Here is a 27,495-nt window from a genome sequence, read left to right as displayed (position 1 = left end):
TCGACCGCGAAAAGTGAATTTCCGTAAAGCAGGATTCCGTCTTTATAAATGGAATATTTTTGTAGTTATGGCATAAAAAACGTGTTTCCAACCTTCTAAATACGTTTAACATTATTAGCGCCATCTAGACATGAAATAACACCCATATATTCACCTTTACACTTGTATTAGCCAATATAGTAAATGAAAGCAGAGAAAATAAGCCATTTGAGACAGACGACCTAGTAGGGGAGCAAAATCGATGGCAGACAGGAAGCGACCGACATCAGGAGTTCAGAGATGAGTTTTAGCTTGGTGTGCGCTGTGGCCACAATGGTAACCCATGTTGTTATTATGATTATTGCTATTATGTTATAATTGTGCCTGTTGTGAGATAATTTTAACCATTTTTTATGCTTGAAAATGCTGAATTTGGGGGAAAAAATAGAATACAATTTGCTTACCTATACATATTATTTTAAATATGTATTATTTTGACTAATAGGCCATAGTCAAGCACAAAACAGCATTACTTAATGAATGTTGGAAAACCATGGTAGCGTGAGGGACTGGTTTTCGAACTGCGATGTAATGGGGGGCGACTGTATTGATATATTGTTAAATTGTTCGCAAATATTGCCTAAAATATTTGTGCTGTGTTTTATTCTGATGACAATCATGAAGAAACAAATTAAAGGCACAATTACAAACTCATTCAATCTTGAAAACTTTCAAGTAAAAAGTATCCATATTGGCAATATTAACTTGTATTAACTTGGTATAGGATTGATACCAAAATGTGCAGTATCGCCCACGCCAACTTTCTGGTAGTTTCAACAAATGTGTCTTTCAGATCAAGGGCACGCTTGCGTTACTGTTGAGCAAGGCCGACGGGCTCGGCTTTTGAAGCTTTTAAGTCAAAATGCAAAACCGGAAGTCCTGTCTGTGGTTGTTCCCCGTGAATTAACGGTGCTGCGCAACACACAGACGGAGAATACCGATTTGTGACCACTTGGGCCTTTTTTCTCCGCTGCAAGCTCGACTGTGTTACCCGTCAGCTGCTGCAAAGCGGGGCGGGTTGCATCGGCGTCGACTGAGTCGAACAAAACCCGATATTTTCTCGGCTTGTATTGTGATCGGTGGGGATGACACGCACCCAGAGAACGCCGTGTTTGTTTAGTGCGGTGAAATGAGGCAGGGGGTGGACAGTCGCCACAGAGACGCTGGGCTCCGGCCAAACATCTCTGCATGTTAGCACCTTGTCCGTGCGTCGGATTTGCATTGCATTGCATTTGATGCATCATCTTCTCTAGTCGGCATTTTTGTATTTATTTATTTTTTTGGCAAAGTGCACGGTGGATGGAAGATGCAGCTGCTTTGAGGACACCCCCCTCCTCCTCCGTACATCCATCGCTGCCATGACAGGCAGGAGTCTGCTCTCGACCACCGCTCGGCCGGCTGGAGAGGAGGCGGATTGATTCGGGACGGTGGGTCGGTCCTGCGGATGTTAAACCAGTGAATACTGCTCAGCCAAACGCACCGCGATTGTCACTCAGGGAAGAAAGCAAACATGTCCTCTCGATCTGCATTACCGTCTGGGAACGACAGGAGTACCGGAGACCATGTAAGTGCAGCTGCAGCCTGTCATCATATGATCTGCTTTCCTCTTCTTCGGTCATTTGGTTTGCATTTTGGCGTTCAGAGAGCAGGTTGCATGCATTGCTCGGTCTATTTCATGACACTGGAACTCAAAGTGGTGCTATGTTGGATTTCGAGCTGCACAAAACTGGCTAACCTTGAGTGTCCGCGCGGGGATGGAAAGCATCCCTCTCAGCATACAATAAAAGGAATATGCGCACAAAGTCTTAAAAGAAGCCGTCACGTCTGATTAGAAGGCTGGATGGACATTGTGATGTCACATTTACCCCCTTGCCGCTACTGCTGCTGCTGCTGCTGCTGCCTGTGTGTGCATGCATGCGTTCTTCACAAATCGGATGGGTGGGACGGGTGCTCAGGCCAAAACAAATGTATAGAGAATATCTGGGTTGTTCGTATGAAGCAAGGGGGGAGGGCGGGGGGGGATTACTGCATGGAATGATGTGTGCAGTCCATTGCTGCGCAGCCTGCTTAGCGCCCAACCCCACAGCCAGTGGGTGTCAGACAGAGCCATACATTCATGCATAGGGGCTTATTTTAGAAAGAAAGGCAGATTGTCATATCTATCTAGCTATATATCTATCTATCTATCTATTAGTGGTGACAATTTCGTGTCTTATGATCTATGACTCGGCTCAATGAAAAGAGCCGGGTCCTTCGGCTTCCAAATGGCTCCTCAACCTCTTGGGCCCGACACACACCCTCAAAAATCCAAATAAAATCAAAATAAATGAACACAAGGTTTTTCACGGCCTCCGAAGGTCTTCATTTGGGGTGTCCAGATTTTTTCTCCCGAGGGCCACTTACAGGAAAATGAAAGGATGCGGGGTCTTCACAGCAACAACAAAGACAAATGGTAAAAAATATGTAAAATATACAATTTCACTTTTCTGCAGAACTTTGTCGTAGAAAGCTCGCTTCTCTGACCCTTTCTGTCGACCCCCACCCACACTGCTTTTTATCAAAGCCTCGTCTTCCTGGAGCTGCTGTGACGTAGTCCCTATGATTACCGTAATGACCTGTGTATCACTTGAAAGCCTCTCTCGCTTCTGAAACCATTGGAACACTTTCCATACTTTAAGAGAAATCCCATTGGCGGCTACAGCTTCCATGCTATTTGGAAACATCTGGCGGACTGGATAAAAAAGCCCAACAGCTGTATGTGGCATGCAGGTCATAGTTTGCCCATGTTTGCTTGAAACCCTACAATGTGTTCCTCACAGTTATTAAACACGCAACGGAAGGGGTGTCCAAACTTTTCCCAGCAGTGTTGTACGCGTCGTACATAATAACTGAAGGATGAGGGGGCCACTTTGGTACATTCTCTACATTAAAGGTACCACAACCCATCCACTCTAGGTAAATATATGCTAACATATCGAAACAAAACGCCTCTAGTGTTGTTTTTGACAAACCAAAATAGTGTAATCACTACAGTGTCAAAAATATGAAAAATCGACATTTTTAATGGGGGCATCGATGACTCACGGTTTTTCGCCATTCACTGGTGGTCCCGGAACATATCGCCTGCGAAAAGTGGGGATCTATTGTAGATCCCTATGAAATCCATTGGATTTTTTTCTCAAATTCCGTTTTATTTTTTCCTAAATTCCGTTTTTTCCGTTTAAATTCACTTTTTACCTTTTACACTTATTTTATCACCATGGATTGTGTTTTTTTTTGTGTGTCAGTGAACAAAATGAGTTAAATAAATGCAAAAAGCTGTACAATCATCAATGCAATACGTCATTGAACAATTCTGCCGGATGTAGCTTTGCTAACTTTTCACTGCTACAACATCCTCAACAAACGATCATATCCGTGCTTGTGGTTAAAGAAGACGTAGTTGCAGATGCAATTGTAACAGCTTTATTCATGTAGGCCTCCCCAGGAAAGTCTATTCCAGGGTGCTGGAGGGAGGGGTACAACCGTTAGTTAAACCGGGGCTACAGGAGGTGCAATGTGGTTCTCGTCTCGGTTGCCGAGCACTGGACCAGCTCTACACCCTAGCAAGGGCCCTGGAGGGTACACGGGAGTTTGGCCAACCAGTCTACATGTGCCATGTAGACTTGGAAAAGGCATTCGGCCGTGTCCCTCGCGGTGTCCTGTGGGGGGTGCTCCGGGAGTACGGGATCGGTGGCGGTCTACTACGTGCCATTTGGTTCTTGTACGGCCGGAGTGGGAGCCTGATTCGCATTGCCAGCAGTAAGTCGAGCCCGTTTCTGGTGAACGTTGGCCTCCGCCAAGGCTGCCCTTTGTCACCACTTCTGTTCATAATTTTCATGGACAGAATTTCTCGGCGCAGTCAAGGCATAGAGAGAGTCCAGTTTGGGGGCTTTAGGATCTCGTCTCTGCTATTTGGAGACGATGTGGCCCTGATGGCCTCATCAGGCTGTGACCTTCAGCGTTTACTGGGGTGGTTTGGCTGGACTCACCCTAAGACAGCCCAGTCATCTGGGAGGGGCTCAGAGTGGAGCCGCTGGTCCTTCACATCGAGAGGAGCCAGTTGAGGTGGCCTGGGCATCTAGTCCGGACGCCTCCCTGGTGAGGTGTTCCGGGCATGCCCAGCCAGTAGAAGGCCCCGGGGAAGACCTAGGACAAGCTGGAGGGATTATGTCTCACAGCTGGCCTGGGAACGCCTTGGTATCCTCCCGGTGGAGCTGGAGGAGGTGGCCGGGGACCAGGAAGTCTTCCCTACTGAGACTGCTGCCCCCGCGACCCGGACCCGGATAAGCAGAGGAAAATGGATGGATGGATATTAGACAGGATGTGCGTCACTCTTATTTTGAAGGCCGGAAGTGTGCTGTGTGCTGAAAATGTGTTTTGACTGTTGCTAAGTGAGATAGCACAGCTCATACAGCCCAAATGGCACACACACAGCCACATTAGCATGCGCTGCTAAACTAAGCTAACCCAGCTCGCTTACACTGGCTATTTCTGTACGCAAGCTCACGCTCAGGGACAAGTAAGAGTTTCAAAGTTTTTTCGCCGACTTAGCCGATGTTTCCAGTTGCTGCCTCAACATGTTTAGTTCAGGAGGGGGGTGGTTAGTGTTTGTGAGGCAAGATTACACATTTAACAGTAGATCCCGTTTTTACTGGCCAATTCCGTGATTCCGTTAACGTGGAAATCATAGGGCCCTACGATTGTAATGATCTGATCTGAATGAGTGGCAGGCATTCCAAAGCTGACCGCCAAAAGAAACAAGATCCCGCCTTCAAATTAGAATATGGCCAACAATCGGAAATTCACCCGGAGGAACTGACAGGAAGATGTCCTCACAGGAAGTTCCACTTCATGGGTCTATCGTAAGGAAAGCATAGTTTCACGTGAAAATCATTTTAGGTAAAGGCTTGATTAGGCTACAGCGTCACCTAAGCTCCTCCCACTCCAAAACCTCAGCCGGAGCTTGACGTTCGCCTCCACAAAAATCAAACTTCCCATCAACTGTGACGTGGACTGCAGAGCTGTGATTGGTCTGCTTTTGTTTTTTAGTACATCAGTTCCCCTAGCGTTTTGGCAGAGAATTGCAAGTCGAAGCTGATGAGCTACACCAGGATCAAGGCTGCGTCAAAAGGGCCGGCGTAGCATAATCAAGCCTTGTCACCTTAATAGACATAACAGCAATGGACTAACATAAAAAGCAACCAGTTCAGCGGTGGAGGAAAAATAGTTTTAAGCCATTTAAAAGCTTGATATTTGAATTTTCCAAAAAATGTGAAGCTGTAGACGCCCCCACACCTGCGCCTTAGACAACATGCACGGGCGATTTTTTAAAAATATTCATGTTTCTTGGGCTTCATGTCAGTGTGTGCTGATTTTAAAGATAATGTACACACGATTGTACGTCTAATATCGAATATACTGATCAACAGATGCGTTATAATGCGCGACCAAGTCAGTGGGATGAGCGCCTGTCATGTGTTAAGAAGCAGACTTATGATGCCAGTTGTAACAACACGCGCCACAGTCAGTCGCATTATAATGTGGACGTGACAAATGAATCTATAGGAAACACTGGATCAAGCTGTCTAGATATCTTTTTTTTTTTTTGCATTATGCTACGCCTCTGTCCGACTGTAAACACTTCTTGCTAGAGCCCGCCCCCATCTGTTTGTTAGTGGAGCTTTTAGCATACAAGGGTGGTTAAGCCTGTGTGTGTGTGTGTGTGTGTGTGTGTGTGTGTGTGTGTGTGTGTGTGACGCATGTGCGTGAGTTTACAAGGCGCATGATTGATTATGAATTCCGATCCAGTCTTTCCATTAGATAATCTCCACAATGACGTGATGATGACAGATGCACAGCATGCGGAAACGCTGTTGCCACACCTGACACAGGTGAGGCTTGAATTGATAAAGCGCTCGGTCCTTCCGCTGTGAAAAAGCCCCACTTTGCTTTGGACTTGTGTGATTGTAGGGTGAGGATTCCAAAATAGGCTCCATAGAAGAGGAATGGCAGTACAGGAAGGAGGGACTGTCTGAGGGTTTGCACTAAAGGCGGTTGTGTTTGTAGATGCGTGTGTGTGTGTGCGTGTGGATGGCATGCTGGGTGAATGGAAGTGTGATGCCTCAGGGCCTGGAACTGGCCAGGGACCACTGTGTCGGCATCTGCTCCCTTTTTCAGTATATAACCTCCTTTTATTTGTTTGTCTCTGTGCACCTCATCCACTTATCTCCCTGACATCCTGGTTCTTCTGCCTCCTGGTTTTGGCTTTTGTTTACAAGAGGATGCTTCAGACTGTAACACATTACAGTACGCTTTATGTGCACAACCCCCCCACATCCCCTTCTCCTTTGTAAGACTCATTCTTTATAAATAACTTGATAGTCAGTGAGGGCTGTCATACGGGGGGGACATAAGTATTTGATCCCCTGTGCCCGTACAATAATATGAACACTCATTTTTGGGAGCCTTATTTTAACAAAGGCCAACAGTTGTCGGTATGTTGGTGCCTCAATGTGGTGAAGTCTTGTCCTGTGCTGTGGTACACTGCAGTACAGTAGAGTACAAAGGATACAGTAAAGTTAGCTGTGGTAGCTAGTGCCCTCCCGTATGCAGTAGTGTGCTGGGGGAGCAGTCTCAAGAAGGAGGATGCCACACGCGTGGACAAACTGGTGAGGAAGGAAGGCTCTGGTGTTGGCACAGAGCTGGACAGCCTGACGTCTGTGGCAGAGCAAAGGACACTGAGGAGGCTGCTTTCCATCATGGACAACCAGCATCATCCAAGTACAGCATCATCTCCCAACAGAAGAACACTTTCAGTGGCAGATTACTATCACTGTCCTGCTCCACTGAAAGACTGAGCAGATCATTCCTCCCCCACGCCATGCGACTTTTCAACATAACAGAGGGGGAGCGATAAAAACACACACAGGATTGGACTTATTATGTATTATTGAATCAGAAGCGATCTGTTCCTTATTTTGTTATTCTTATTCTATTTTCTTATTTTCTCATCTCTCCTATGTTTCATTGTTGTTTTATTTTTAAGTGATTAAGTTTACTATGACACTTTTGGAAATGTGAATTTCTCTTTGAGATTAATAAAGTATCTATCTATCTATCTATCTATCTATCTATACCATTAGCAGAGAAATAACCCCAAAGCAGAAATTTCCACCTCCATGTTTGACAGTAGGGATGGTGTTGCTGAAATCATAGCCATCATTTCTCTGCTTCCAAACACGTTCAGGCCACTTGATGCCAAAGAGCTCTATTTTGGTCTCATGTGACCACCTGAGTTATTCTGGTGTTGATTGTCAAACATTCAGGCAGGTCTGTAAATGTGCCGTCTTTGCGCATGGGGGGCTTTTCGGGGACACCGCAGGATCTCAAGCCATTACAGCAAAGTACGTTACTAATGCTTTTCTTGCCGACTGTGCTCCCAACTCCCTTGACATCATTAACCAGCTCCTCCCTTGTTATTCTGGGCTGGTGCCTCATCTTTCTCACAATCATCCAAATCTTGCATGGAGCACCAAAAATGGTCTCTTTCTCACCAAGCGCTTCTTGCTGGTGGTCTTGTAGTCCATGGTCAGTCTTTTGCAGGTCTGCAACCTTGTCCCTGCCCATGGTAGTGGAAAGGTCTGAATTGAAGAGACTGTTTCTGTAACAGGTGTATTTTATCCACATAATGAGTTGAGATTAGGAGTACTTACCTAAAGGGACAGGACTGATTTCTGTGTTTCGTGGGCACATAGCCCATCTGTGGGGTCAGAATGCTTGATGGTTGGTAGGAGATTGAATACTTATTTCAATCAAAATAAAGCAACCAAAAAAATTATGGATTGTTCATGTCTTTGTAAGGGGGGTAAACTTTGAAATCGTCAGGGGATCAAATATTTCTCCAGCATTGTACATAAATTGTGTGGTCAGAATAATTGAGGGTTGGCCACTGCTGCAGTAAAATGAAATGAACATGTCTGTGATTTCCATTATTACAGCAGATACTGTCTGTTGTCTGAGCATTAGCATAGCATTACTAGTTGTTGTTTTTAATCTTTAGAGTTCAAAACCAGATTGTGGATGCCCACACTCTCACAGATCATTTAGATCTTCAGGATCATTAGCGGTCTTCAGGAGTGGGTGGCCCTGGAGGTCCTTGTTCATTTCTCTGCTTTAGGTGACATTGTTATTGGCAATGTGTGACCCCCGTCTTTCTTTAAAGCCCACTCTTTCATTTTTTGCAGCATGTGTTGCTGGGGGCCAGCCGTTCGGACAAGGCTACAAGTCAGTCCAGTCGTTCTCTTGGCGCCCGGTGCAGGAACTCAATCGCCTCCTGCTCTGACGAGCAGCCGCACATCGGCAACTATCGTTTACTCAAGACCATCGGCAAAGGGAACTTTGCCAAGGTCAAGTTGGCACGACACATCCTGACGGGCAAAGAGGTAAGGCACACATTCACATACAGTACATACAGTATGTATTGTATTTGTTAGACCTAACAGGCTCACCCGTAATGTCTCCAGCAGGGGTCACCAACTTTTTTTCTTGTGAGAGCTACTTTTAAAAAATGTAAATGGCCACGAGGTACTCATTTTTGTAGAAAAGATTTTCATACCTTATTTCAACCCAAAGAAATCAAATATGCTTGTTTTACCAAAACATTCACAAAATGCTGGTATCCACAACTCACATTTTGTGTTTCAGAATACATTTAATACATTTCTTCCTAGTGTTCTCACATTATTAACAGAAAACCTGAATGAAAAGCAGGCCTGCGGGCACCTCATGTGGTCGTGGGGGGCTACCTGGTGCCCGCGGGCACTGTGTTGGTGATCCCTGGTTTAGAGTCTTGCACAGGTCCACATTTAAAAATCCATATCTACCCCACCCGCCAATAATCAGTGGGGATGGGGGGAATAGTTGTGATGTTTCATTGGAAAGTGCCTCCGCAGGTTACAGTATATTCCTTTGAAACGGCGTTTACTTTCTCACAAAGTAAACACATGGTTTTCCCCACAGCATTTTCAGTCAATGCATATTTTGCTGCCCAGCCCGCCGTTAAGTCAGATTTCCAGTGTCTGCTTTTTTATTTATTTTTTTAAGTTATATGTTTAAATGCGAGTTGTCTTCTGCTGCTGCTTCATTGTGACGCATATGCCTCGCTGTTGCCCCCTATAGAGCGGAAGTACTGCATGAACGAGCACCTACTCCGGTTAGATTGAATGGTTTCATTATTTGGGTGATGTTTGGCGGGTCAAATGAAAAGCTTGTGAATTCAAAGTTTTATTTTACTTTTTACCATGAGTGTTTAACACCACACCATTCAGATGACATAACTAAAGTCAGGCATGAAAACCGGGTGTTAGCACACAGGGACTGGGGCACTATTTTATTATGTTATTCATGTTTATCAGTCATTGAAATTCTGTCTTAGGGGATTACCTGTCCTAATCAAACATCTGTTTCATTTTTTCCCAGGTCGCAATAAAAATCATTGACAAAACTCAGTTGAATCCAACCAGCCTACAAAAGGTGAGTCGTAGAAATTAGCTACATATAAATTCGATATTTACCAAGATGATATTGTTCAATGGACATGACTCCACGAGAGAGGTGTTCATTTAAAATAATGTTGTTTTTGCAGTAGTGTACTTCTCTGGAGAGTTTTTTATGCATGTGTTTTCTCTGGATATGTTTTGTTCAATGTGAACGTGTCTGCTAGGTAACTTGAAGACTCGACACTGACTAAAGGCTTGTGATTGACTGCCAATCAGTCCGGGGTTCACTACTGCATTATTTGAGAGCTTTGAGGGATCTGATATGAGAGCTATTTTTTGGTGATGCGATGGTGTTTGTCAGGTGCGAGGGACTAGAAGCAATCGAGAGGAGATTTCTGTGTCAGACATCATTTCTTGCTCCTCTCTTGGCCAATTGCTGCCCTAAGAGGGTTGTGCGACTCAGGTGGGAAATGGTGGTCACCAGGGATGCTTGATTTTGGCTTTTTACCGACGTACGATATTGTCCAGTACTTCATTATCGATATATAGAGAATATCAACCGACACCAATTATAGGCAGCAGCTCCTCCCTCAAACTAATGTCAGCTCGTGGAATGAATGAACACATGATGCTTCTTTTACTGTGACGCCACTGATGCATTTCACAAATATACACTGTGAGAGAAAATCGCCACATTTATACCAATATGACACAATATGTCAATTTTACCCCAATATGGACCGATAATATCGGTCAGCCAATACTACGGGTCATCCCTGGTGGTCACACATTGTTGCCAAAAACAAAGGGCCCAAAAGCAACATGACTACTGTCTAGTTGCACAGCATTAAAACGGGTAGACACTGACTTCCTGTTCAGTGCAAAGTAAGCTTCAAAATAAAAGGAAAATAACCTGGATTCTACCACAGCAAGTAACAAAATGCATCCATCCATCCATTTACTATACCACTTGTCACTGCTACTCAACCATTCTCAAGAAAATGTGCAAGCAACGGCGAGTTTCGGTTTCGGTTTTGCCGACAACCGCTTATGTGGCCGTTAGTCATCCAGTCCGAGGGGTGTTTACATAAACGGGCACCACCGTATAGCCATCTGGACACATCCAAAGGACAGCCGATCACATGCACATATGAGATCATCCAGTCATATCAGTCAAAAGCTCTCCTGCCCGGCCATGTGTGACCTAATGCGACTGAATCAGTCAGGTAACCGTAAAGAGCTCATGTGTTGAATAAAAGCTTAGAGAGAGATGAAGCATTCAGACAACCATCCAGTCAACCCATATTTGCCCTTCATGCTGCTTATATGCACATATGGGCCAAAGTGTCTTACTCGCTGAACCGTAAGTCTGTCATGACTTTCTTACTTGGTCTGCATGAGCTGCTCTGCTTGGGGCAAGAAGTGAAGAGACCACAAAAGAAATTAAATCATGGAATTATATGTATGGAAGATTATACATCATTTAACTCATTCGATACCAAAGACGTCTATAGACTTCTTTTCAAAAAGTAACAAAGACGTCTATCGGTGTCTTTTGCTATTTTTTCGCGGGAGCTACAGATCAAAGTCTTATTCATCTTGTGTGTGAATTTCTGACTTGTAGGCAATGTAATTCTGTCCCAATAGGGGGCAACAGTTCTCTTTTCCTACAACCGGCAGCGACACATTGTCTATGAAGAAGATGGATTGTGGATTGAGAGAAGAAAATGGCTAAACATGTGCATAAATCGAGCGCAGACAAAAAAAGACAGGCCGCTAACAAGTCACAGCTTGTCTGGCGGTGGATCTGCCTTTAATAGTGACGCGATCGCGAAAGATAGAGGTGACATGGGTGATGCAGGTGACGTAGACACAAATGGAGTTGACAATGGCAGCCGGAGCAACAAGCTAGTGGTTAGCGTTGCTGAGCCATGTGCTGTGACACCGGAAGCAGTTCAGAGTCGGGTGACTGACGAGTGGCTGCCGTCTGGATCGGTCAACAGCAGGGATTCATCCCTACATCTGCGGGGATCAAGCAGACTCCACCATCACGCTGCTTGAATTTGCTTCTCTGCAGAAAAAGCTTGTTTTCTCTGTGTTTTGGTCAAAATCAGGTGTTTTTGCTGAAACTACCCTATGTTCTACCGCCAATATCCAAAGACTCAAAAAGGTTAGGAACAAACTTTTTTTCCTGATGAAAGAAGAGAGTTTAAAGTTTCTTTAGATAGTTTCAATGTTCATGTAGTTTTACATCTCAATATTCTGTGGGTCTTGAAAGTTCAGCAAAAATGCCCAAAAAGCAATATGCAGCTCTCTGCTGTGAACATGGCTGGCAGTCAATGAGTTAAATGCATATTTTGTATAGCGCCAGATCACAACAAAAGTAATTTCAGGATATTTTAATATAACACAGGTGGAGAGCAATAGACACACTAGCGATGCACCCCACAGCTGTTTAGAGAGAAGGGAACTCCAGCACATTATTAAGATAGCCGTGGTCGTCGTAAGCTTGCAGTGACTAAAATACTTTGCCAGTATAACTCCCCTTATATTTTAATACATCGTCACTAATACACCTGACTTATTACTGCTAGTAGCTTTGAGTTAGTGATTCATTTCCACCGGTAATCGCCAACACACTGGCGCTTGTAAAGTTTGGGCTGAGCCAACTCCAAACAGCAACATCATCTGAAGCAGTTCACAATCAATATTTATCTAATAGCATGAGAAAAATATAAAACCTTTTAAGTAAAACATATCTACTCACCAGGGATGTCAAGTTCCTCCACCTCAGTCAGCCATGGTGGGCGTAATGTACTGTATCTTGTTCAAGAGTTCTGCTCTGATCGGTCAATCAGGACTGGGGCCCTGCAAGCTTGCCCTAATAGGAGCATTTCAAATAACGAGTTTCAAATAAAAAACAGCTATTTTAACTTCTTCCCATAATGTATTATGGGAAGATGTTAAAATAGAAGATGTTAACGTAGCCAAAAATTTACCACATCCACGCGGGATGGGTGGATGGATTTTTCATGTCAGACATGCCATGGTTGACTTCATGAAGTGTTAAGGTAATGTAATGTAAGGTAATATCTCAATGTTTTGTCTCATTACTGCCGCCTTCGTGACCAGAATACTACATATCACTTGTATTACAAAATATTTTGACTAATAATAGACCATAGTCTACCACGAAACAGCGATCGTGTATTAACTAATTTCGGAAAACCCGCGATATAGCGAGGGAGCGATAATCAAACCGCGATATCGTGAGGGACCACTGTTTAGTAGTCTATCAGTGCAGCGTGGGAGCAAGTTAGATGGTGCGTTCAAGGGCCGTCGAACAAAGTGGGACAGGTCGCCGCTCGCAACAAACAGCATAAACATGGAAAACTGGGGGATTTCTAACTGTATACAGTATTGTTTTTTTGAATAAAATAATAGCCCATATTTCCAAAATTGATACTCATTTTTATAAAATTGGATGTCGTTATTTACAATTTTTTAATGTATTTATTTTAAGTAGTTTTTTTTTAAATCATAGTGCCTGAAAGTTTTCTTGGACCCCTGCCTTACAGCCTGCTTGGGGATACGGTGTGCTCTTTTCCACACGTGCTGTAAGAATGACACTTTTATAGAATCCACGTCTTTACTTTGTAATGTAAAATTAATGTTTATCTACATCAACAAATGTAAACATAGAATCGTGTCGAATCGCATCAGATTACATTGAATCGTTCGTATACAGTATCGAATCGCATCAGATCACATCGAATCGTTCGCACACAGTATCGAATTGCATCAAATCCTTCTGTTTTTAAAATAAACAATTTTTGAATCACATCGTAACCCGTGTATCTAAATGCGTATCGAGTCGTCTATCACAAATAGGTTTACAACCCTAAATATTACCGTAGCAGGCTCAAAAATCTTTTATCATCACCCGTCTCCCTTACGTGTCTGGCCAAGTCACAAGTAAATGCGCAAGCGATGGCTAGTTTGGGTTATGTCGACAACTGCTTGTGTCTATGTCAGTCAGCCAGTCTAAGGGCGTCGACACACTGTAGTGGGCTTCTTTATATGCCCGTCAGCTAGAAAAAAAAATACTGAAGACGCAAAAAGAGCTGACATTAGCATAATTTCAACAGTAATTAATGTAGAGGGAAAATGGGTGGTATTGTGTACCAGCGACGGGCAGCGGCTACAGATGGCTAAATCAAGATCCATCATCAAGAGAGAGATTTCTTCGAAATGGCAGGAGCAGGTTACATCATGTACTTACTGTATGTCGGAAGAGACTCTACTTAGCCAGGGATTGTAAGACGAGTGTGTTCATGTAGACAGACAACATATTTGGGCTGAACACGCTCCTGGGAACACAGGAACGTGTGGACGATGAAACGTCTCTGCACTACATATCCCAAGATTCACTTTAAGCACAGCTGGAGAGGCTGAGAAAGATCATGGTCTTAATACCCGGGTTGCTATGGCAACAGTGAAGTTGGCCTTTGCTGGGAGAGAAGATGGCTAGAGATGAAGGAGGAGGGATTGGAGGGAGACACGAGAGGGGAAACAAGATGAAGGGAGAACTGAGAAGAGAGGGTAGAAAAAAACAGACATTAATTGAATCGTCCTCTGTCTTCTAAGAAAATGGAAAAATATTCTTGGAGCAGGAATATCACATGCAGTGAGAAATACTTGGGGTTTCTTGTGTTTCTTTTGCCTGTCGATTCATCACGTGACACTGTTATTTCATGAACCTTGTTCTTCCTTCACACGTTTATATGTTTGTACTGTAATGAGCTTTACTGGTAGTGACAGCATGTGCACCTTCTAGTGCATTAATGAGACAGATTTCATCCATCAGGAGGGGAATTTCTAATGCATTCACGATCTGTGCACCTAAATATTCGCCAAATTTGTACTGTATATCTACGGGTAGCCAAACTTTTTCCAGAGGGCCACATACTGAAAAATGAAAGGATGCAAGGGCCACTAAGATATTTTGTAAACCAACCAATGTAGGTATGCTACGAAGTTGTGTAGCTCGAGAAAAAACTGCATTTCATGTTTGTGATGTAGGTGAGAAAGTGTATTGTTAATGTGAACTTTGGCTTTTGCGCATATTTTTCCAATTTTTGCTTTAAAAAAATTATTGTAAAATGACTGCTGATTGTTCCATTTTGACAGGTTTTTTGTTGTTTTCTTATTAAACTATATTTATAGACTGTGGCGCGGGCCAATAAAAAAACATCCGCAGGCCGTAAATAGCCCCAGTGCAGCACTTTGGACACCCGTGATTGGACTATGAATTCTTTATTTTTAGTTTTTGTTTATTTAAGAAAATGATTATTGTGCTTAATGTTGGATGAATGTCAGTTTCCTCTACCTTTACAGTCATATTAGGCGTGCAGGGGCCACCCTCAATGGCAACCCTCAATTTCCGCACACCATGTCCCTACAAGATGGTCACGTTAATTTGATTTGAATTTAATTTTTTGTATAGTGCCAGATGACAGAAGCAAATTAAACCTAGAGGAAACACTAATTGTTGCCTGTGACCTAAATTCTTTTCAGTTTAAAAATGTTTGTGTACTGGTTGCTTATATAGCGGTAAAGGCATTGCTATAAAAATGGTGAATAAAATTCCTAAACACATTGAATTGTATGCCATTACAACGTTCTGTTTCTTCTTCGCAGCTCTTTCGAGAGGTACGAATAATGAAAGGCTTAAATCACCCCAACATAGGTAAGAGGCAAACAGTCAGCTGATTGTTCTGTTTTGTGTGTCATACCTCCTTTAACAGCGACAGACTATTCATAATGTGGCTATAATCAGTATGTCTGCATTTGATTTGAATGTGATTGTTTTCGGCCTACAGTGCAGCTGTTCGAGGTGATTGAGACGGATAAGACGCTTTACCTAATCATGGAGTACGCTAGTGGAGGTGGGTACCTCAACCATCATGTCCACTTTTTCAGAAATATATGACTAAGTCATGCTGTTTGTGGTGGAATATGATCTATTATTAGTCCAAAAATATGCATATTTAAGCAAATTGTTTTTTTTTGTCTAAATTAAGCATTTTCATGCATAAAAATGGTTAAATGAACTAAAATTCAAATATTAGGCATTCAGCAGACACATTCAAAGATGGCCAGTAGTTGTCAGTAATGTTGCTGTAATCTAATGAAAAGGCTGTTTACATGGTCAAAAGATTTCTGAACTTTTACTATATTTTGGTCAATATAGGAATATTGTGTGCGTGGAAATGTAGTGATTGAAGTCGACCAATCAAAAAACACAAATCAAGGCCTCTTGGTCAATAGACGCCACCCTCAAATAAACAATTTTTTTTTTTTTTTACCATCTGCCCTGTTTTCCACAATCGTAGGTGAAGTGTTTGACTACCTCGTTTCTCATGGAAGAATGAAGGAGGTTGAAGCCAGAGCCAAATTTCGACAGGTAAAAAAAAAAAAAAACATATTTCTTGCTTACATTGTCTTTTTTTGGTTTGTTTTTAACATTAAATGATTTCACGTTGGTCTGTCTCCTCATGTTCACAGATTGTTTCTGCTGTCCACTATTGCCACACAAAGAACATTGTCCACAGAGATTTGAAGGTAAGAAAGCTGAGAAGATGTTTTGGGCTGCTTTCAGAAAGGAGATTAAGGCTAGTTCAAGTCATAATCTCAGACCACTCTTAATCTGTGCGTGTGTGTGCGTGCGTGTGTGTGTGAAAAGGACAGCATAGCTTCTTAATCACACAGTCCGGAGAATTTAAAAACGGGCAAATCCTGGCATGTGTTCGGAAAGATTACCGAACATATACTGTAGTACTCGTATGAGTCATGTGTGGAGGTAAAGTGGCGTCGACCTCGTTTACGTGTGCCAACTCGTCAAGTCCTGGGCCACAGTGTTCTTATTATTACTAAAAAGTACCCATTTGGTCGACCGCTTTCGTCAACATAAAATTTGAGACCCAAAGGAGTCATTTTTAGAGGTGTCAGAGATTAAAACGTATCTCGAGATAATAAACAAACAAATGAATCACATGATAAATGAAAATGAACTGGATCATTTTGCCGGCCTCCATATATTGCCATGTGCCAATGCGTCAATACAGTAGGCCGCGGCACGCAGTCATCCACTCAGCTTGTTTCTGTTTATCATTTATATCGGCATAAGTCATTTTCTTATCATTGGAAGAATTTATACAGGTATACAGTGTATAAAAATTATCGCCCTTCGTCCCGACAGTCAATACTCAGATGTTTGGTCGGCAAAGTAAATAAACGGAAGAGCGCAAAATGGTGTGAGGTTACAGAAGCCATCACAAAAGAAATGCTGCTCTTTCATACAGCTGAAAGGCCAGCATTTCAAGAAATGCTCCAAACATTAGACAGTATGAGTTGCCTGTGAGAAAATCCATGTCACAAGGGCCAATTCCACAACTTTACAGAGTGAAAGATGACATATTAAAGGAAATATTGCGGGATTATTATTATTCTATACTGTATATGATCATAGCATTAGCGATTTATTTGGTTTCAAAAAATGTTGACAATAGCAGCGTCAATTTGTGGGACAACAACATTTCAAAACGCTCCTGCATTGTTTCATGAAGCAAGTTTGTTTGTCCAGGAATATATTTTTACATTGTACCTTTCTTAAAATTTATGTTAAAATCTCGTCTCGTCTTGTGGACTCAATCTCGTGCATCATCTCGTCTCACACCGCCGAGTCATTTCGATGTGTGGTATTGTCAACTTCATCATGGCAAATGAAGGAAAACGATGAAAAAAAATCCTTTATTCACACACAACTATAGCTAGTTTCGGTTATGTTGACAACCGCTTATGTCGACGGCCAGGCCGAGGGATATCAACTTAAAACGGGTTCCACTGTATGTTTTCCTGGCAACTTGCAGCCACCCCCTCCCCGTTTCCATCTGTCTCAATGCTCTTGCGTTTTCCCCTCCATTACAATTCCCATTCTGTCTTCTCACTTAATCTGATTCCACTTTCTCCTCCCTCATCCTATTATTTTCTCTTTGTTGTTCCCTGGGCATTGGCATTCTCTACCCTCCCTCCTCTCCCACACTTAACTTCTCTTCCTCTGCATCAATTTACACAGGCGGAGAACCTCCTGCTGGATGCCGATGCCAATATCAAGATTGCCGATTTTGGCTTCAGCAATGAGTTCACACTGGGCAACAAGCTGGATACGTTCTGTGGCTCACCCCCCTACGCCGCCCCTGAGCTTTTCCAGGGGAAGAAGTATGACGGACCCGAGGTGGATGTGTGGAGTCTCGGAGTCATCTTGTACACGCTGGTCAGCGGCTCGCTGCCTTTTGATGGGCAGAACCTGAAGGCAAGTGGATGGGAAGGAGGGAGTGCCTGTTTATCTGGATAGACAGGAGGGTTCTTCACGGGGAAATTAACGTGTTTTATGCCCTATACTGAAATATAGAGTGTAAAACATAACTGGTAACTACAGTGGGGTGGGGAGAATAAGTATTATTATATGAACAGTCCATCATTTTTACAGTAGGTGTATTGTGACAGAATGTTCAAAAAACAGGGAACAAACATGATTGCGTTGAAGTATTTGATCCCCTATGGGGATGAAACGATATGAACATTTCATATCACCATTATTGTGACCAAAATGATCAGGGTTGTCGTTATTATCGTGGTATTGTTGAGTGTAGTCAATATGTTTACAAAAGCATCGCTACACGTCCGCACGGTCTCCCTGCTCAAAAAGAGGCATGTACAGACCCGTCTGACAATCAACACCTGAATGACTCTGACAAGACATGGGAGAATGATGGGAAGAGTGATTTCTTTGGCATCAAGTGGACTGGATGTGTTTGGAGACTGAGAAATGGTGACTATGAGGCCAACAACACCAACCCTACGGTCAAACTTGGAGGTGAAATCATTCTGCTTTTGTGACGTTTGTCTAACAAAAATCCCTCCTGAGATGTGTGCAACCCTGGTGACCAACTACAAGGAACGTCTGACCTCTGGGCTTGCCAACATGAGTAGTACTAAAGCATGTTTGGTACTGAGAGTAAATAATATTTCCCTCAAATACAAATGAATTTATGACCTAAGCTACCATAACAATTGTGGACTGTTCATATCTTTGTAAGGGTGTAAACTTGTTTTGAAATAAGATTCCATCACAGTAGTCCAGTCGAGATGTAATGAAGGTATCTGCTATTGGTTAATTTGGAGCTGATCAAAGTTTGGAGATGTTTTTAAGGTACAAAAATGATACTGATTTGATGTGAGACTGGATGACAGAGATGAGTCCAGGTTGCGAGCCTTCAAGGATGCTGGTTAGCTGCTTCATCAGCATACGCTGATGTCTTTGAAATAGCGTCCGCCATCAGGGTGATTTTCTCAGTTCAGGCCCCAAAATGCCCTAAATGTTCCCCTTGTTGTTTTGCCATCACTTCTGGTTGCCCTAGCAACCAGACACTATGTCTGTCCACTCCTCTGCAAGTGTAATGCACAGTTAAAAGCGGGTGACTGAGCTGAAACTGTGATAGCCCCCTTTTTTGACAACTGTTACTTACTCAGTCAATATCCAAGTATTACTGACAAGATCAGATCAAAAATTTCCTTAAATAAGGCTTGCTATTAGTTTTAGTTTTCCAGCAACAATCTTTCAATAATCCTTAAAGCTCCTGGCTACTCGCCCTCGTCTTCCCAGGCAATGAATCACATCAGAGGAGAGGAGGAGAAATGGTGGAAAGACTCCTGTCCTTTTTGCTCAGTGCTTTTACTTTGATAATCAGCATTTTATTTTGATGTCAGGGTCAGTTTGAGCTGTCTAAGAAATGTTTATATTCACATTTGTAATTTTGCAAGAGCAGCTACCAGTGTTACACTTTCCTGTTTCCTCTTGACGATACAGTATGTAGCGTCACGATGCTCAGCATGTGTAATTTGGCCAACAGGAGCTGAGGGAGCGTGTGCTGAGGGGAAAGTACCGCGTCCCCTTTTACATGTCCACAGACTGTGAAGGCATCCTTCGCCGATTCCTGGTGCTCAACCCCGCCAAACGCTGCACCCTCGAGGTGAGGGGGACCGCAAATAGACAGTTGATGCATGTCAACATATGTATTTGAAAATGAGGAAGTGTTCTGGAAAATAAGGGACAGAGAAGGAAAATAAGGGAAACTCTGGTCTTTCCACCAGAAAGGAAAGTTCAGACTGTCTTCCGTGGTGCAACCATCTTATTTTATTGTTACGCTTTTACTCTGAAGGCCTGACTTTAGCAGCTAGAGGATGCTGTTGGATGCTGTTTTTTTTTTTTTTTTTTTTTTTACATCAAAGTTAAAATGTGGGAAAAATACGGGAAAATATTAACATAGGAAGGCGCCGGTAAAGAAGGGCATACTATGGGAGTTTGCCAGGGAAAATGGTAGGGTTGACCGATATGATTAAATAGTCTGTTTCGTGTGCAATTCCAAGAAGCCTCCACAAATCATTGTTGCCTAGTGTCAACTCTCTACCAGTGGTCAACATATAATATGTTACATTGATGAGACAGTAGCCACTGCAGGAAGTACTCTGTGTGACTCTCACATTGCTAACATAGCTGAGTCTATTTTATGTCTTAAATGACTTATTTTCTGTCTTTTATGTCTTCTATATTGAGTTATATGAGTGTAAAGGGGTGTTATTTAATGTCTAGAGGGCTCTAATAATGCTAAAAAAAACACACACACACATTTAGGAGGTCATAAAGTGGTTTTCTGTGCTCTAACTATGAAAATGTTTTACGTATAAATAAGGAATCCTACTTCACGGAAACACGATCAATCAGGGATTACTGTACAGATACTTAAAATTTACAATGTGCAATGTATTTTTTTTTGTATTTTTTTAAACTGTAATGAATGTTTTTGTTATTTTATTATTTGCTATTGTATTTTTACTTTGTGCGCTGTGCTGTCATTTATACTACATACAGGTTTGCTGCTACCGGAACCTTAATTTTGTTAAATTTCATCCAATCTAATGTAATCTAATCTACGTCTCTACAGCAAGTCATGAAGGACAAGTGGATAAATTCAGGGTATGAGGGTGAGGAGCTAAAGCCCCACATAGAACCCGTTGAGGACTACAGTGATGCCACCCGTATAGGTGAGTGTACTGGGCCTGTGTTAACGTAGCTTTCATGGTGGCTGTATGCTGACAAAACATAATCAATATTGTCACGACCCACGATGATTTATATCTCTGTTTACTGTTTGTGTGCCTTAGAGGTGATGGTCGGCATGGGCTTCACCCCTGAGGAAATCAAGGACTCTCTGCTCAATCAGAAATACAATGAAGTCACAGCGACCTACTTACTGCTGGGCCGCAAAGGCGATGTGAGTTATATACAGCTACATTTTTTTTCCACAGATGTCTGTATGTGTATCAAATTGCATATGTTGCGATGAGAAAATTGTGTTTTATCATGTCGAGATATCACAAACACGACTCAAGGTTCAGCAAGACCTGAAAACATTTGTAAGTTTTACCTCCTTACAAGCACATGATTTCAGCACGTCATGTATAGCATGTTGAGGTGCGTCCAAACTAGTAAAATGTTTTGCTTGCACATTGGTATTTTACCAACTTTTCTTGTTTTTTTTCCTTATATTATTGTAAGATCCCACACTAAAATCCCAGAAATTTAATTCAGCCATTCATCGACTCTTCTTTCTAATTCATAGCTTTTCATATGATTTCAGGAGGGCAGTGAGGCCCGCTCAGCCAGCACCCTATCTTTGGCAAGAGTGAGACCCAGTCCTATTACCAACGGAACCAACAAACACTCTTCAACTACTGGCTCCTCTTCCTCTTCCACCTCCTCCTCACACAGCAAGACACAGCGCAGTGCCTCTACTTACCACAGGCAGCGACGACACAGCGACTTCTGTGAGTATCTACTCTTAACGTCTCACTTCTAAAGGTGTTGCAGTTACTGCATAATACCGCTCACATAGAATATTGCTTTTATATAAGGGCAACCTTGTGAGACACAATTGTTTGTTATTTAACACTTAACAGGCACAGAATAGCTGTTTTATGATAGTGGACTTATTAATGTCGACTTCCCGGTTCATCATCATATACAGTACTGTATGTACCACTGTTGAAAAGCCCACCATTTTTACTTGTTTATGTCTTTATGCTTCACTGATAGCGTTTTTCGTCAAGCATTGAGATTTCGCACTTTGTTCGGTTATCATTCATGACATTTTTTTTTTCCAAATTCTGTTTTTTCTGTTTTAATTTTTTTGAATTCAGTTTTTACCGTTTCCACTTATTTTACCAACATAGAATGTGAGCGTTTTGGGTTAATGAATAAAATAGCCATTAATTAGACGTACAAATCCTTACATTTCCGTGCAAATCCTTACATTTATTGATGCAATTGTCCAATGATGAGAAGACAGATTGTTTGGAGGAGGAGTGTGGGACGTCATCTACCTCAAGGTTCAGAAACCATCTATGAACAGAGGGGGAGGTCTACGACACCACCTCTCTCCCACATACAATGCTGCCGTGGCATCCCAACGAGGGTGATTCCACCCAAACGACTGTCGTTGGCTGGCAGAGGCCCCACTCCACTGAATCATAACGACTGTCGCTTTGCACCACAAAACAGTGAAACCGCTTTTCCCTGGGCTTGATTCAACCTTAGAGAATAAATACTTTGGAACTGGCACCAACTCCTCTCACTAGAGCTGTCCTATCTAGTCAGACTAGAACTGTCCTACCAAGACTTTGCCCATGAACCAATTAAATTGTCTTGTGCGGTTCCTCAACTGGTCGACTCCTTTTATAAGCTCCTGTAGGCTGCTGTTGCAGAATACTCCTTATATGAGTCCCTGTATGTCTGTGCACTGCTGTCCTCCACAACAAAGGCGGACCCTCCATGCCCGTCATGCACCCAAAACGGAGCCCCACGAGCACGGGCGAGAGGGAGCTGCGGGAGGGACGAATGCCTTCACGTAAAGCCAGCTGCAGTGTGATGGGAAGCCACAGCCTCCCACCGTCGAGCCCGATGGTCAGCAGCGCCAACAACCCCAACAAGTCAGAGATCCCAGACCGCCGCAAAGACATGACCGCCACCACAGTAAGTGTTTCTTTTGCTTTTTGGGTACACAGTGTAAGTTTACCACCTTACAAAGATATGAACAGTCTATAATTTTAAGTTAAAGACACCTGGTTTTAGACCTGCAAAAGACTGGAATGGGCTACAAGACCATCAGCAAGAAGCCTAGTTAGAAAGAGACCACTATTGGTGCAATAATTAATAAATGGAAGAAATACAAGATAACAGTCAATCACACTCTCTCTGCTCCATGATTTCACCTGGTGGGTTAAAGATGATTGTCACAAAGGTGAGGGACCAGGTGGCGGCACTTTTGCAGCCCCAGAGCATGATGCTACCATGCTTGATTGTACGCAAGACACAATTGTCTTGTTCGTCAGTTGTGTTGTCGGCTATTGAGACAAAAATGGCTGCATGTTGACTCATTTTCAGTGGATAGTAAAGCTATACAAGCTGCACACTGACTACTCTAAACTACAGTATATGCAAGTTTAATTTCTATAGTATTGTGCCTTGAGAAGATATGTGGTAATAAAATGGTTGTGAAATGTGAGAGCTGTACTCACTTTACTCACAAATCTGTGCATACTGTACTCACAAATCCAGTACTCCAAACGTACAGGTGGTCCTCGATTTACGATGTTCTGTGTTCTTTATGCGTTCTGTGTACATAGTGAGGGGCTTAGGAGTTAATTTAGGTATAATTTTGGCATATGTTCCGGCTTACACTAAAACTGAACTTACATCACAATCTAGGAAAAAAACTTGTTTGTAACCCGAGGACCACCTGTGATCGTGCATATTATTGCATTACATTCTGACCTAGCATTTACTTCTCACTTTGAAGAACAACATCCCTGGAAGCGCGATGACACGTCGGAATACATACGTGTGCACGGATCGCTCGGGTGCTGACAGGCACTCTCTCCTGCAGAATGGCAAAGACAACAGGTACCGCTTTGTTTGGGGTCTTCAATCTTCCTTTTTGTGCGCACAGTCATGCTCGCACAGGCACCAACTGCTAAGCAGAGCCCTGGATCCAAAAGTCACATGGATGAAACACATTAATAGACACGTTATTATTACAGTGAAACCCGTATATGTCGACGCCCCTCGGACTGGCTGACTGGCGTCGACATAACCGGTTGTTGGCAATAATCAAAACCGAAACTAGCCATTGCTTGCACATTTACTTGTTTTGCGTATATTTTTAGTTCTGTTTTCATATGATATTTTATCTAACACATTCATTTTGTCCAAGAAATTGACAATAAGAGGAGCTGCTGATAGCTTTTGTTCTTGTGATTTCTTCCTCACTGAACGCAGTTCTCTTAGCCACCGCTTGCCTGCAGCGTCTCCCTCCACACTCAGCATTTCTGGGGCCGGAGCTGCATCTTCCTCGTCCTCTTCAGACCGGTGCCGCTTGACCAGGGGCTCCACGATCCGCAGCACATTTCATGGGGGGCAGCTGAGGGACCGTGGCCCTCCCATCTACTCGGCCCCGCCCACTTCACCCACCCTGTCCCACCATGATGCCAGCCCGCTGCCCCATGCTCGCACCAGAGCGACCTCCAACCTCTTCACCAAGCTGACCTCCAAACTCACTCGCAGGTAGCTTGCGTGGTGACGCCATAGGCTAGTCTAGACATATTTGACGGTATTTTAATCTTCAGTGTTTACTGGTTACACATGTACACAGTTCAACAGGTCTGAAGAGGAGTAGGAAGAAGCAGATCTCGTAATCCTATCCCTTCTCCATATTGCAGCCGTTTGAGTTTCTTTCCTTCCTTTGTTCAAGAGATAAGAAAAGAGAGTATGTATAATATAGATATGGCTTAAAAGTGTTTAAATGAATAAATACAGTATATATATATATATATATATATACATATGCATGCACACACACACACACACACACACACACACACACACACAAAGGGTGTCCCTAAGGTTTAGGTTTGCCCAAGTTTGGACATTTAACATACATACATTATACAACAATTTGTTCAAAAAGAATTAAAATTAAATCAGTTTAAAAATTAAAACCTGTAATGAATAATATATATATATATATATATATTAAAATGAATAACTTTTAAAAACATGTACAGTATATTTGTATATTATATATATTAAATTAAAAAAATATTGCATGTCCAGACTTTTGGAATGCCCTGTATAGTAAGTTTTAAGTACATTTTTACTCTCTGATTAGAGGAATTTAATCTATATATTCTGTTTACTATTTCCTGGTTGCTGAATCTCCTACTGAAAACTAACATGAAATGTTCAGCACTTATAGAAAATGGATTTGTAATAATGCATTGCAACAGTGTGGAAGTGTCATCCCTTCAACTTGAGTTCAGCCCTGCATTGGACCCATGTTTACGAGAATGTTTATTCATACTGTAAGTCCGTCTGTGGCCTCGGATTATCGTCTGTTCCCCTCTTCCTGTCAGTCGTCATAATCACATATGACTAATCTAATCAAACCTCAGCTTTATCCTTGCCACTCAGCTCCTGTGCCACGCTCTCCTCCACCACTTGCGTTCCTGTGATTCAGTTAGCTCTTTTGTATCTCCTGAACCCCCCACCCAACCACCGCTCTTACCCCATATCCCCTCTTTTTCTTCTCCATTGTATCTTATTCTGCTGTCCTACTGTCATGGCACCAGGGTCAACCTTGACCCGTCCAAGCGCCAGGGCTCAAACAAATCAGTGTCGGGTTGCACTCTTCCACAAGGATCAAAAACCGTTAGTAAGTTCCAGTGTGTCTTATTTCTTGTTTGCCTGCGATGCTTCCTCATCTGCCTGGTCACACGGGAGTTCCGTCAGTCTGTGAAGACTGACTTCTTTTCATCCGTCTGTCTATTAATTGTTGCTGCTCTTCGTGATTTCTAATTCTGCTCATTCTGTCCTTTTTGCACACTATTGGTTTCAAGCATGACTTTTTTACTTTTTTAAACTTTCATTGATTGTTGTTGACAGTCAGGACAATGTCAATGAGTCTTCACACTTCTGCCATCCAGCTGTGAAGTGTGCTCTGGTTGCAATGAACACTTAACATGCAGTACTGTGCAAAAGTTGCAGCGGTAACTTTGATATAGTAAAACTGCGATGGCCCAGTTTTTAGTCCCCGACGAGTTGTGACGACAAAAAATGAGATCACAGAGAACAAAATACAAACTTAGGACAACCAACAGTGGAAAAAGTCAAACACTTGTAGCAGACGGGTGGAGTCGAGCTCGCAATTTGGACCAGAGTCAGATTCGAGTCACAATTGTGATGACTTTGGACTTTGACATCGACGACTCGGGACTTGATTCAGACTTAAGTCTGTTGACTTGAAAATGCTTGAGATTTTCAGTGAGTGTGTTGAGTAAAATGTGTCCCCATTCAAACATATTTTCCCTTTGAATCTGCCTAATTGAACGCATCTATTAACGTCCAATCAGGTTCAAATTGAATCAAATTTAAGAGACTGTTACATTGTTAAAATGGAATTTTATTTGATGAACACAAATCAGTGCTTATGATTTATATCTTGAGTTCAAAAGAAATCAGGATGTCTACAGCTGAATTTTCGCATTTGAGTTTCATTTTGCTCAGCGAGTCGCCAAAGGGTGAACCCACAACTTATAGCACAGCTTACAGTCCTTTGCAATTTATCAGCAACCAGTACAACTCCTGGAATTATCCCAAGAAGTCTGCTTAAAATCAAAATGACCGACGTTGTGTTTGATTGCAGGTATGGGTTATTAGACATTTTTGTGCATCCTATCATGCTAGACATGTCCACCACGTCATTTCTTCATACAATCCAATTATGACCAAAGTCTGAACCACTGGAGTCATTCGAGTTTCATGTATCTCAGTCAGTCATCAAAGGCTCCACCCTCATTTTTTGGCATAGCCTACAATCCTTTGGCCATCTGTCTGGTATCTGTGCCCTGATGTTGTAATGGTGCACGCTGCTGCCTTCTGTGCAGATGGCACAGGTTCCCGATTCCAGGTTGCCGGTCCCAAGCCCAGATCAATGGGAGTTTTGCATCAGGAAGGGCATTCGGCATAAAAACTAAGCCAAATCAAACCATGTGATTGACTCTGTGTGGCGGCTGTAAATGGGAAAAAGCCGAAAGACAAAAAAAACAAAAACAAAAAAACATTCTGTCTAGTCTCTGTGATTGCGAATTGCAAACACATGTACCATGTGGGAAATCTGTACGCAGCTTTGCTGTACCGAAAAAGAAAAATCGACTTCTGAATGCTAGGGATGAGCCGGATACTCCTTTTAGACTAGTATCCGTTACAGATAATGGATTTTTGCAGAGTACGAGCATGAAACGAGTACAGCCCGTCATTATCTGTAATCGTGATGAAGGAATACACATGCCATTGCACCCCTTTGGACACCCCTGCTCTACGTTATGTGTTCACTGTTGCCAGAGATTTTTCATTATCAGTTTGTGGTCAGTGGGTTGAAAGTCATTAAATGTTTATTCCTTGTGTTCCAATAGCAAAGTGCACTGTGTGCTAGACAGATCAACCAATGCATGCTTTAGCTGGAAGTGACATAGGCTCTAAGGTGACTGGACTGTTGTGCACATCTCCTGCTTGTTGTGGGTGCCTGCTTGTTCTGAACGTCATCTCATCTCATCTGAAGGACTTGCTGCTCTTTGGATTACCGCTAACGTTGTCTCTGTCCTCCAGGGTCACAAATGAATCTGAGGGAATCAGGAGATTTGCGGTCACAAGGTCAGTGCGTGTCACAGCTGGATGTCTCGT

General features: G+C 42.7%; 1 protein-coding gene and 1 long non-coding RNA gene across 4 annotated transcripts in view; one reads left to right on the top strand and one right to left on the bottom strand.

Annotated features, from left to right (window-relative positions):
- Positions 1–942: 942 nt before the first annotated feature.
- The window catches only part of mark4a (MAP/microtubule affinity-regulating kinase 4a), a 36,145-nt gene continuing 9,592 nt past the window's right edge, over positions 943–27,495 (top strand). Inside the window, exons 1-17 of one of the 3 annotated variants that reach the window (XM_054754850.1) lie at positions 943–1,603; positions 8,325–8,522; positions 9,559–9,612; positions 15,279–15,327; positions 15,461–15,526; positions 15,974–16,044; positions 16,146–16,202; positions 17,716–17,952; positions 19,553–19,672; positions 20,645–20,744; positions 20,865–20,974; positions 21,341–21,527; positions 22,520–22,731; positions 23,558–23,661; positions 24,037–24,321; positions 25,386–25,468; positions 27,421–27,465. In XM_054754850.1, coding sequence (XP_054610825.1) covers positions 1,550–1,603; positions 8,325–8,522; positions 9,559–9,612; positions 15,279–15,327; positions 15,461–15,526; positions 15,974–16,044; positions 16,146–16,202; positions 17,716–17,952; positions 19,553–19,672; positions 20,645–20,744; positions 20,865–20,974; positions 21,341–21,527; positions 22,520–22,731; positions 23,558–23,661; positions 24,037–24,321; positions 25,386–25,468; positions 27,421–27,465 — 2,032 coding nt within the window. In that variant the 5' untranslated portion in view covers positions 943–1,549. Of the gene's footprint in view, positions 1,604–8,324; positions 8,523–9,558; positions 9,613–15,278; positions 15,328–15,460; positions 15,527–15,973; positions 16,045–16,145; positions 16,203–17,715; positions 17,953–19,552; positions 19,673–20,644; positions 20,745–20,864; positions 20,975–21,340; positions 21,528–22,519; positions 22,732–23,557; positions 23,662–24,036; positions 24,322–25,385; positions 27,401–27,420; positions 27,466–27,495 lie in introns of those variants that run through there. The other 2 variants (XM_054754848.1, XM_054754849.1) reach the window with 2 other exon arrangements.
- Positions 6,272–8,719, bottom strand: LOC129168965 (uncharacterized). The gene is made up of 3 exons (XR_008566363.1): positions 7,794–8,719; positions 7,635–7,699; positions 6,272–6,798 (listed from the first exon to the last, which is right to left on the bottom strand). It is a non-coding gene; the product is annotated as an uncharacterized LOC129168965 (long non-coding RNA).

The sequence above is a fragment of the Dunckerocampus dactyliophorus genome, chromosome 16 (assembly GCF_027744805.1).
Source record: "Dunckerocampus dactyliophorus isolate RoL2022-P2 chromosome 16, RoL_Ddac_1.1, whole genome shotgun sequence".
Lineage (NCBI taxonomy): Eukaryota > Metazoa > Chordata > Actinopteri > Syngnathiformes > Syngnathidae > Dunckerocampus > Dunckerocampus dactyliophorus.
The sequence above is the reverse complement of the archived record's forward strand: the minus strand, read 5'-3'. Positions and strand labels throughout refer to the sequence as shown.